Raw genomic sequence first — 12,834 nt, forward strand, 5'->3', positions numbered from 1 at the left:
AAGAAAAAACAGGGATTTGGTTCCAGCTGGAAGCCAAAGTTCTTGATTTCTCACAGGCAGAAGAATGTACTTGCCTACTAAATCCAGCGTTTTCTCTTTCTTTGAGATCTGTAAGCTATACCTGGAAACAGGACGTATAGCCAAGTAAACCGTACATTTTCTGACCGAGCACGTCTTCCTTAGCGCCCGAGGGCGCACATCTTCATTAGCGGGTGAGGTTCGAGCCACGGCACGATTTTGCGCAGTGATGCAGAGAGACAGCGTGAGCACAGCCGCAGCGAAGCAGCAGACAGGCCGAAAACCCCGGCGATGCCAGAACCCGCCTTAAACGAAGATCCCGCCTCCCTCCCCAGCGCGGGCGGCTACCGCCGAGGAACGGCAGGAGCGCTGAGCCCGCGCAGCGCCGAGGGCCCGGAGCCGCAGCCTCACCTCTGCCTCCAGATGGCACCGTCGCCCCGTCCTCGGCGCCCGGCGGCCCCGGCCGCATGCCGTTGTTGAAGGTGTGTCCGTCGGCGGGCTGGAGCTGCCAGTTCAGCCCCAGCAGGTGCATCGCTGCCGGGACACAAAGGCGGGGACAGTGAGCGCACCGGGAAACGTTGGGGGTGACAACACAGCTCACGACAATTAAGCATCTTTTGCGACTTCTCTCGGGGGAATGCTAATAAGCTAAACAAAAAGGCAACAAACAACAAAAAGCAGCCCGAAAGCAAGCCCTGGTGACTCGCATAAATCACTCTTACTTTTGTTCACTTTTCAGATCTTCTAAATTACCGGAACACAAAAGGAAAAACGCTTACAGCTATCAAAACAGAGAGGTAAGCGTTTTGTTCAGCCCTTGGCATGGCGCCCTACCTTTCCGACGCACACGTTACAGGGGCATACGTTCTAGGGAAAAAAAGCACGACCGCAAATACTAGCTCTGAGTTTAAGTTACATGTGATAATTTATAGGTTGATTATAAAATTATCTTGAGCCCCATGTATACTAATGACATTGTAATGCAATTATTTTGTGTTTATTACCATTTATCTAAATCAACAGATTTAACAGCCTCTGTCTTCATTTTGCAGATGAAACTTTGCTGACAAACCCAGGTCTTTGACAATCTTTACCCTCACGGTTTTTTGCTAATGCAGTGGGTGAAACTCAGCCACCGGGGCCACACAGCAGCGAGCCACCGTAGCCCAGGCCAGGGAAGGTCTGCTGCCAGCAGAGCTCCCTGGCAGCAGCAGCACAGCAGCCCGGTCTCTGCCATGTCCCTGTCGCCGGGGCAGCCCCCCAGGTCCGGCCCAGGCCCCGCAGCTGCGCCCGACACCCACCACACGGAGCGGGAGAAGGGCCACGGCACCCCCCTCGCCAGTGCATGAGTTATAGGCCCAGCGGCAGGGGCTAATTGAATAAGTCCTGCGCATAATGCATGAGTCTTGACAGGTCTGAATCACTCAGCCAGGGGATTTATGTGCATCTTCACCTTGTATAAACAGAAGCTACCTGAATACATCTCCATACTTTCATCCTATTATCCCTATGGCATCCTCCCAATATAGAGGAGTGGGGAGGGACGGAAAAGCTCACAAAGATTTTTTTATTCATATTCTTTACTTCCACCATCAGCACTCTTCCTGTTTACGTGGGGTGCATGTAAACCTACATACCACAGAGAACAGTATTTGCAGTTATATACTAAAATGGGATTTGCGGGGATCCACTGTCAGTTTAGGGGCAGAAAATACATTTGATTACGGGCAACCTTACAGTTGTTCGCTTCTGCAGTGTCAGATCCCCATAAAATTAGCAAATATTTTGTGTCCAATTATAAGCAATTGTAGAAGCACTGGAGTGGTCACAAATGGACCGTCAGTGGCCATATAGCTAAGTGTTCAGAGATAAAACATTAGGGATAGGTAAGGCAAAAGAGTTATCACAGGAACTGCAATTTACACTGCTTGAGCCATCACTCAGATAATCTCCGAATACAGGGAATCCACTTAGATGTGACCGACCGATAGACACATTCCTAAAACCCAAGAAAACAAAACAAAGCACCCCTCACCCCCAGAAACCATCTATCCCAACTCCTGGAAGTCTCTCAGCACACAATCTAGGCAGAGTTCAGCCTCCATATTTTTGACAAAAGCAGCTGAGAAGCAAGACGGCTTTCACAACACCACCTTCCCCTAGACGTACCTAGGGGCCAAGCAGATGTCTAACACTAGTAACTACAATCCGCGGGCATTTTGTGGAAGAGGGCAGTTGCCAGATTTTGCATTCATGCTGAATTGGCAATTTTTTTTTCTATTAGGAAAAAAAAGACTTGAAAGAGATATTAAAGCATCTGTTACTTTAAAAATTACCAACTATGATGTTCTGCTCAGAAACTACTCAAAATTTATTTCTAGGGAATGTTTAAGAATCCCTGGGAAATACAGAAAAATTTTATATGGGATCAAATATTTTATTCAATTACAACTTTTTTTGTTTCGCCAAAACAAAACACTTTCAAAGGCTTTTCGGTCTAATCTCAAGCAACTAATTTGCTTCTCAGTATGGCAATGAAACTGAAGAATTATTCATAAAGCTGAAAGAGCAAGCAAGTCGCTAGCTTATACAGACTCTCCCCATCGAGTGAGAGACATCATCTGTGCTGTAGACGTGAGGGGGCCGGCAGGTAGCGGAGCAGCTGGTGCTGTGTTTGTGCTGTCAGCAATTCCCAGGCGATGCGCACACGCCGGGGCTCCAAAGACAGAGGTCAGCTGGGCCACCCCCGTAAGATTACGGGAATTTCAGAGCCCCCGAACGAAAACAAGTCATAGAGGAGAATTAGACTTTTGTGGTTTATACTCTCAGTGTGTCTATTCAAAGATGCAATCTTTTTTTTTTTTTTATTGCAAGTGTAACCACAAATGTAGGTCACTTGCAGGGATGAAAGTCTGCTGCTTCAAGTGTGAACCATTCCTTACGACAAAGAGATAAAGAAATCATAACTAATAGTCTGTCCAAGACAATTATAGTTGCTAACTTATAATTACCAGGTAAATTCAGACAAGAAATTATAAAAGATCCTATTAACATGGTATAAAGAAAAACTTTGATCCATCTGCTTCCAAGCATGCCATGATTTCATTAATAACTCCATTACTCTGTGTTTTCATCATGGATGCACATTAAGGGCGAACAATTAGAGCTCCTTCCTAACCAGGCAGGGTTTTGCATGTCTGCTATAGTCCCTTACAGAGAAAAGATGCGAATCTCCTGCACAGCTCACGTAGCCATTACATGATCTACAATCTTCCACCAAGACAGCTGGAGTCATGCACATGAGGAACGTTCACATTCTCCCAAGAATAGCTGGAGAAAAGTATGTCACAGGGGCCTGAGGGAAAGCTCCGCGTTTGCGTGGCACATCGCAAACCTGACTGGCAGCCCAGCAGGGAGAACAAGGAGCTACCTATTCTCTCCTGCTTCAGAACGCTATGAGATGGCAAATTTATACGATTAACCTTTTGTTCTGTTAATCAAACAAAAACGCTTCGAGCAAAGGAATAAGTAGAAGCCCGTTTAATTAGAAATACGGGGATCCACTCAGAAGTGCAGTGCCTGTGTGTCAGAAAAGAAATTTGGGCTAGTGAATTTGTGCCTCTTTCCTATTTTTTCTATTGTGTAGTTTTGGAGTTTGGGGTTTTTTTTTTTTTGAAACTACGACTAAATAATCTGCAATGCTGTGGCTTTGCCTTCTCCCCCAACGACACATTTTCATTGGATATTACAGTACTGGACACATCTGAAAGGACATTCACCAGACAGCTGAGCCGGGATACTCAGCTAGATCCAAAGCTGATCACCAAGGTGAACGCTGATTTTCCTTAACAGCCCACTCGAACGCATTTCCAGAGCTCTACGTTTGGTTTACAGATTCACCTTCAGGGACAAACACATCCCTGAAGATTCAAAACACAAAAAAATGTCATTTCACCTGTTACATGTATGGTGTATTCATAAATTACATTTTACAGGGTACTTGAGTATGTTTTGTAGGTACTTGGGTTTTTTTCCCTTCAACATTAAGCATATTTTCTAAATTCTTGTCTCTGATCAGGTATCAAATATATTTTCAAACATTGTGCATGGCAGAATTTATCTGGTTCATTTAACACTCACATCTACTAACTCAAGATAGTGAATTGTGTATTTATATTCCCTAAAACCCGACAATATAGAAACAATAAATCTTGAAGACGCAAACCCCTTGAGGTTTAGGTAAAAAGTAATAATCGACCTCTCACTCCCACCCCAGCAACACACACATACACACAGAGCGAAAGCACCCGGAAGCTAAACCTGCACAGCCATCAAGAACAAAAGCAGAGAACTCGTTCCTCACTCCAGGTGGTAGAGCTGTCAAGGATCAATCTAAGACTTCCACAAGAGAGAGGTTGCTAGAGTGAATCACATACTATTTTAAGAAATCCCCAAAGGTATACAAATCCACAGAAAAATAACAAAACCTACACGCAAAACTTTCTTGAATGTTCTCTAAGACTCAGCAGCGTCCCCCTCTTCGTTCAGTCTTCTCTCGTTCTGGCCATAAACCCAATGCCCGCTCTGTTTGGAGTTTAGTCTAACGGACAATGGTTTCCAAGCTCTTCCCTTTGTGCTCTCCTGTCACTCTTGACCATGTATTTTTAAAACGAAAGACCTCCCATGTCTTCATGTGCCATAGATCTCCCTGGAGTACAGCTCCGTATCTGCTAATAGGCAGAGCAGAATCGGGTGTTGCACTTACCCCTCTACTCTGTGGCGTTCCTTCTTAAAGGGAGAAACATGCGGATTAACAATCCACCATTCCCCCCATTCCCCCTGCATCTTCCCAGCTGAGGTCTGAGAGATACACACTGTTTGCTTGTTAGAAAAGTCGATATTCCCTGAGTGACTCAAAAAGATGGGGAGGTTATAAAAGTGAACAGAATTCAGAATGTTTCCATATATTAATTTTCCAGATGGTCACCCTTACTAAACCCTAAATTATTGTCATCCAAAATGAACCCATCAGTCTATGATCTCACTTTGCCAGGACACATCTAGTCATATTACGTTTAACTGCAGCAGCCCAGCCTCTTTTCATGTGAAAAAGAAATTGGTCCATTATATCATGAACATTAGCAAATGAACACTAAAAGCCTATTTGCTGTATGTAGGCTATTGTATTATAGGGGAGCGGAAACACTAGAAGTTTCCTTTCCATCCACTCGTGAGGTGAAGAACGATGTAAACTCTTGTTACTCCAGTATCCTTACTCTTGAGAAACATCAGTGTGATTTTTCCAAACCAGGCCTAACGAACCACACACATGATGGAACAAAAGGCACCTAATAAATCTTAGCAGCCTGTGATTTTATAAAATATATATTCAAAGAACTATCTGCACACCTATTTTTTCTTTCATATGGTCTGTGTAGTGTTTTAATGCACCGCAATATTTGTATGAAGCAGGAGAAGTTTAGCGCTTTACAATTCTGGGTGCATATAGATGGGTAACCCAGATAACTTGAAAGGAATAAGTGTATCCCCCAAAATTTAAAAATAATCAAACACGACTACATGCTTACTTTGTATTAAACGTTACTCATCTGAGACTCACGGTTCTTCACTAGTTACTACTTGATCATACCACAGACTCCAGGAATACCAGAAATTGATCTTACTGATCTCAATTAGTATTCATAAAATAACAGTTACTTAAAAGACTAGAAAAACATAGGAAGTTAATGTTCTATTACTACTCCTCTGGAGAAATGGGTTCAAGTTCAACCCAAGTCACAAGCGTAACGAGTGTGTTAGGCCTATTCCCTAGTGATTACTTGCCCCCATTACAAAATGAATGCACAATTCATCACAGCTGACAACCTCTCCTCAAGAGATGCTGGAGACAGGAATAGCAGGGGTCTGAAGGTCAGGAAAGAGCAATGGAGGAACTGCATGGGAAAAACTTGCATGGTGCCTGGAAACACTGCACTGGATTCTAACTAGCGCCCCCAGGTCTCCGTCTGCGGAGCACGGATTATTGGGAAGCTATAACGAAGCAAGTAAGAAGCTTTCCCCAGCGCCTCTCACGTTGGAAGAGGTTACAAGACAGTTCACAAACACACACATCAGAATTTGCCGAACTAAATCTCCGCTGAGATCCATATTTTGCTAACGCGTTTCAGGATTAAAGGAAAGTAAACACAGAGGACAGCCAGGCTTTGTCAGACGGGCAATTCGGCAAGTGTTATTTATGTACAAGGTATCTCGTCTTGTGGACATCAGTAAAAGTTCTCTCCCGCAAAATTCGGACTTGGCAACAAATATTCCTGACAAAGTCAGATTTCAGTAAGTCTTAGATGTTTTACAGAGGCTGACACCATCCTTTGCTTATTAATTGTGCTGGCCAGCCTTCAGCCGTGTTTGCAGCAGGAGGAATACAAGCAGTGTCAGTGTGCAGCTAGAATGGAATATATGACCCCTTGTATTAATTGACGGCTGAGGCAGTTGTCTCAAAGCAAGCTGCTGAAGCCAGTAACCTGGACTCACAATTATACTGATGCCCTTTCATATTCTGCTACTGGGAGAAAGGAACAGTGTCTCCAGGAAGTGATTCCTCCACTTTAACATATATTAAAGTACCTGGAAAATCACTACCAAAAAATATGAGTCTTTGTTACTTAAAAGAGACTGTCTTAAAATAAACAATGTGAACAAGCATCACCTTTCCTTGCTAGAGAAACAATGACATCTCTCCTAAAATTCAGGACTAACTGCCTGAACGTACTGCTCTTCCTTGAACACCTCGTGTGACTGTGACAAGGATGCCAGAGTCCTCCTGAGGGTATCCAAGGGAGCTCAGAAAAATTCATCACATTCCCAGGCCTTTTTCTAAAAGCAAAACAAAAGCCACATGACTTGCTGGGCAGACACCTGCCATTTTTGATATATTATCTACAGGAAAGTTTAAAGTAGTATTAAAAAATTCCAAACCTATCATATATGATACGACGGAATTCCAAATGGAAAACAGGCCGTGCAGGGCGGTGGCACAGTCTGCTGCCGAGACTGCATTATTCAAAGAAAGGGCTGACTGAGAACTGCGTAAGGACAAAAAGCAGCGGGGCAACTGGGCCATGAAATGGCAGACGGAACTCAAATTCTGTTAAGATAAAACAACATACGCTGGAGAGGGGTAATCGTAACTCCACATATAAAATAATGAGCTCTGAGCTGACTGTTATCAAACTGAAGGGAAATTTTTGGCTAGATGATAAAGCTCCCTGAAAACTTCAAGGAAGTCAAACATTGAACCATTATGAGAAGAGCGAACAAAGCACGGAATACTGTTATGCCACCTCCACTCATCTCAGAAAGGACGCTGGAAGATCAGCAGGGAGAAGTACATATATGATTTACCTGTTCTTACAAGACAACCACTTTTGGATGCCAGAGATAAGTTAATGGCTTATTTGACTTTTATCTGACCCAACACAGCTGCTCCCACGTGCATGCGACACTCCTCGGCGTATCACTAGTCTCCATGTTTCTCGAAGTGTTTGATGCCTTTTTATCCCCTACACTGTACCACAGCACGGCCCTACCTATCCACCAGCCCAGACAACCTAAGGAGTGTTTGGATCAACACATCACAAGCAAACCCTGGAATTTTTATGCCACAAAGCATTTCCTAGAAGCAGTACGATTTTTAGGTATCCTAGGGCATGAGCTTCAGCACATCGCAATAGGCTGAGAGTGCAGTATATAAAATGGCAATTGCTGACATGCCACAAAGTTTGTGCAAGTTTCTCCATCTACTGTAGTTATTCACCAGCACAATACTAAATACTCTAATTAACCGCAAAGCAGAGTCAGTTATGATTACGACAGACACATTTTCAAAATATCTTGTTGGAGATCTCAGGGACACAGGAGAGAAGAGTTTAACTTTTACATTGGATAGCGGAGATTAAAGATCAGGTTAAAAAAAATAAAAATTCTCTGGACTACCAGTACTTATGGCATTTATGAACTCGTGTTGTAATATTAATGACTGAGATCCCACAGACCTCCTGTAAAACATTTGGATGTACTCCTGACCATATTGTCTCCTCTACTTGTGAGCATTCAACTGTTTGCAGGAAAGGTTAAAGCAGTATTTCAAAAATAGATCACTTGATCTAAATTTAATATTGCTCTTGTAGAATGTATGCAAAAAGTACTGTTTATTGACCGTGACTGTTCAAGCTCAACATCAAATAGTTGAATTACTTTCAAGGTCATTCATTCTCAATAAATCATCTTTATCATCAGTATGCTATTTGGTATGCACTGTATTTTCTTAATAAATTAAAGTGAAAGTTAATTTGGGAACTCCATTTAAAGCATTACCAAAATACACAACTTTAAGAATTAACAGATCACACTATTTTCATTAAAACAATAGATTTGCCTGTGTTATGGCTAGAGAGCACAATATTAAGAACCATTTTTCTGTCTTACTTGTCCTACACATAGCATTGAACGAGACCTTTCGCTCCTCAGAGTGACTTCTTTTTAGTTTACAATGTTAAAAATAGAGAATTCCAAAAACTACAACGGCACCGCTGCGTATTTTTATATGTTGTAGCACGTTTTTTTCCACTTCTCCATCAATTGAGTTAAGCTGATATTGTTAGCCACATACAGGCTTTGCTATGTTACCCGTCAACAAGTTTCTACTCTTAACTACGCCTGAGCTCTTCAATGGTTTTACTTAAAATAACAACAACTTCTTGTAACTTTACAAAGAAAGAGACAGAGTGCATTTTCTGACTCCACGAGTGAGGACTGATTACCCAGTAAGTTTATGAAACAATGAATGTAATAAATATCAGGTTAGCATTTCTGCTAGCCTCTCACGGCTGCAGAGGGAATGCAGCTCTGTGCTTCTCTAATCCAAGTGCGACCCTGCAAACACGGTCACAGGAAAACTCGAATTTCTGGGACGTAAGCCGAGGGAAACAGAGGCAGACCCTGCCTTATCTTTGCTTCGTGCTGCGCGAGAGGGGAGAGCATGGCGCCTCCCCTCCAGGGCAGAAATGCCAGGCGTGCTCCTTCCACTCACCGGGCAGACACGGGAGATGCTGCGCCTTTTTGAAAACACAACGGGAAGGGAAGTGGACTTCACACAATCTTAAACATTAGAAAGCAATCCTCAGGCATAATTTCACCCTCAGCATGTAAACTCTTTTAGACAATAAACTGTTCAGAACGGGGCTTTTGCTTTATGAAGCAACCAGCCCAAGAAGCATTTTATAGAAATACCATAAAGGATCCATGAATGAGTGTATTGTTATAATCAGCAGCAAAACTTCTGCTGGGAATTATTAATTGCTTTTCTTTGAATAAATGTTATTAAAGATGAAAAAGGAGATGGAAGGAAGGCTGTAAGATGGTCCATTGTCACTGTGTTCACATGGAAGAAATAGGGGGACCCAAAAAAGGCAAATTTTTTTTAAATTGGTCACACCCCCCTCCAAGCCGACTGATTTCTTTCCCCGTGCACGTCAGTAAACTGAATGGAATGAATTTTCAAAGCACAGCATGAAAGATAGACCCACAAATCCCATTAGTAGTAATGTGATTTGTGTGCTTATCTGCCATGCAACGCTTTGAAAGTTCATTCCTCTATCTCCAACTTCAGTCTTTCTACTTCCAAAATACTTGAAAAGCTTACACACGCTCGCTGTTACTGTGGGGGTGGGGGAAACCGGAGGATGTGAAGACCTGGCTCCCAATTCCAAGGATAACAAGAGGCAAGCCGAGCTCCAGCCTGCAGGAATAAGAGGTGTACCTTGGGTGGTTGTTAGTTCCCCAGACTGCGACTGAGAAAGAATCCCTGGGTTAAACTTTTCAGCTTTTCCCGTTTCAGTCCTCTTTACTGAAATGTTTTGATTTTGTGCCACTTTGAGCAATCTTTTTGTCACAAGAAGGGTAACAGCATTGCATGCTACCGTCAGAATCTGGAATCTCACTACAAAGACCTTAAAAGAGAAGCAGAATACAGTGCACTATTCATTTATTCTCGTGACAGGCCTTAGATTGTACAGAGCGGAGAAAACTGGCACAAGATTAATCAGTTCCTGAGACTGTATAAAACGAACTCACCTCTTAGGGCAATTTTAAGAGTCAAGGCTGCAATCTTTTTGGTCTTGCATCTGAACTAGATGGCTGTAACTAATCAGAAAAGTGTTTATATTTTTATTTACCTAATACAGCATCTTTCAGCCTGGAAGGTCCCAAATCAGGTTATACAATATCCGCTTTACCAGCCTTGCCAAAACACTGCCACTTTTGAAATAGGCTTAGCATAGCAGAAAGGGATGCTCTTGACTACAGCACAATGGAAAAATCTCGTTGGTTTTTTTTTAAGCAATTGCGAGCATTTAATGTTAATACAAAGCAAATCGAATCCAATTTTAATTTCACACCTAAAAGACACCATTATCATGAACAAAGTACCCAGCTCATCTTTGTTCTGTTTCCAAGAGGAGGAAGAACCTAGCTGAGACTTGAAACTGGTGTTTCAAGGAATATGGACACAAATATGCTCTCTTAAATCACTGATGCCTGAACTTACAAGAATTAGAAGAACTGCTTTACTTTTAATACTGACGGTAGCGCTAAGGGATAGCACGTCAAACATTTATTCAGCCACATTCATCTTCCCAAACTGCAACTGCCCTAATCTCTACAAACATGTTGAACAAGATTTTCATAATCTAACTGTTCCAAAGCATTCAGATCTTGACTCAACCTCTGATTGTTAGCCACGTTGATAAGAAAACTGTTTTTACCTTTAGTACTCCTTTGCATACACTAAATGAATTGGAACCGCACGATCATGAATGGCCACATTTCTGTCCACAGTGCAAAAAAGTGTAATTTCTAATCACAGAGTATATTCTTCCCTTAATAGAAATTATATAGAATAGTTTAATTTAATCACCTGACTGTAAAACCTTGCATGAATGATAAAATTTAAGGTTCTGCTATCTACACAAAGTAATTATTGGAGTTAAAAGTTCATTACAAAGAGGAAATAAATCCAAAGGTGAAAAGTAAATATGATTTCTTCTTCCCAAAGCTTCTCATTCATTTTCAACACTATGAACTGTTTATACTTCTTTCACGATATGCTTCAAATGGTACACATAAACACAGCCTAAATCGTATCTTGATACTGAGATAAAGGTAGAAATTATATTTATCACCTAGGCAGATTTAGACTTCTATACGCCTTGCAAAGCTGACATTATTAATGTATTGTGAATTAGGTGTCCCACTGATCTGGACTAAAAACGCATATGAAAATCAAATTTGATAAATATCTTATACAATCACTCAGCTACAGACTTGTAACTAATATTCCTTTGTGGATTTCTTTAATGGTAACTTATTTAAAAATAAACAATTATCAAATTGGGCTTTAGGTATGTTTTTGAGAATTTTTTTCTCCATTGTCCTTAAATGGTTTCTATCAAGCATTTCCCTAAATGGGTTTACTCTAACTAGGATATATTCTCTTTTTAATCTCATACTTGTCTTTTTCTAGGCAGGTTTCTGAGTCTGAAGTTTGCTTATTTGCCTTCACAGGAAAAATACTTTTTCTAACAAAGCAGAGACTGAAAGCTTGCCCTCCTGCATGCGTGCCTTCTCATCTTCCCGTCTAGAATTCTAGAGCAGGTAAGGACGCGCAAGCTGCAAGTGAGGACATGATTTCAGTGTGATCACACCAATATGGAAGTACATTAGAGAAGAGGGAAATCAATGAAGGGTTGACATCGTGCCAGCATTTTAGTTTCAGATCACTGCTTTATTTTGAAGTGGCAGAGTTGCAATTTTTCAGACTGCAGCAACATACATTTTACATGGAATTTCTCTGCGTGTGTGTGTATTCATACACGATTATCAGTTACGTCACCAGAACACCCTATTACACAATTTCATCAGCCAATTAGGAAAGAAGAAAAGCTTGCATAGGCATTTTAAGTCCCAAGAAGCATCGTGATAGCACACCAGTCTACATAAGTTCATTTCAGGCACTGTGCACCACACGTAATAGAAGACAATTCTATTTAATTTGGATATCTACATCCTGATGCATCTAAGGACCATCATCATAATATACATTTAATTAAATATTAATAGTTGTATTACTTTTCTTTACCTATTATGCCTTAAATTGCCTTTTGTAATATGGGTTTTTAAGACTAGCTCGATTTGATCTTCTTGATAGAACAAAATTCACAGCAGAGTCAGTAGAAATCACTGTTCCAGATGGAGCTGCTGTCCACAACAGAAAAATGAAGCCAGCTTATTGTAGGGAGCTTCTGATATGTGATCATTTTAACGAAGCTTTCCACCTCACATACAAAATGGTGTGGAAGCCAATTCCACTGTCTGAGGTCAGCAATGCAGAATGCTGATCGTCAGTCCGTTTAAAGCTGTTTAAAATCAAGGCCCGTAGTAATCAAGGTCAAAACTGTCACTGACTTCAGTGGAGAGAGCTTCACTTCAGAACTCATCTATTTATTTGAAGTATTTGAGACTGCAAATATCATAACAACGACTGAAAAAAACAGTGTTTTCTGCAGGCAACAGCAACCCATAAAAAAAACCTTCCCCCTCCATAGTCAGCAGTTTAAACTGCAGGGTGAACTGGACATGAGTGATAACGCATTAGCATATGCATCACTGTATACAATTAATTAATGGATCATAGAATAAAATATGAGCTAGATTACATACCCTCAGAAACCTTTGGCTTCA

At 41.5% G+C, this 12,834-nt stretch overlaps 1 protein-coding gene across 5 annotated transcripts in view; it reads right to left on the minus strand.

Moving 5' to 3' along the window:
* Positions 1–12,834, minus strand: part of TENM2 (teneurin transmembrane protein 2) — a 1,449,326-nt gene that overhangs the window by 130,957 nt on the left and 1,305,535 nt on the right. For all 5 annotated transcript variants that reach the window (XM_074604292.1, XM_074604293.1, XM_074604291.1 and 2 more), the window contains one exon: positions 430–552. In XM_074604292.1, coding sequence (XP_074460393.1) covers positions 430–552 — 123 coding nt within the window. The remainder of the gene's footprint in view (positions 1–429; positions 553–12,834) is intronic.

Source organism: Larus michahellis, chromosome 11 (genome assembly GCF_964199755.1).
Source record: "Larus michahellis chromosome 11, bLarMic1.1, whole genome shotgun sequence".
NCBI lineage: Eukaryota > Metazoa > Chordata > Aves > Charadriiformes > Laridae > Larus > Larus michahellis.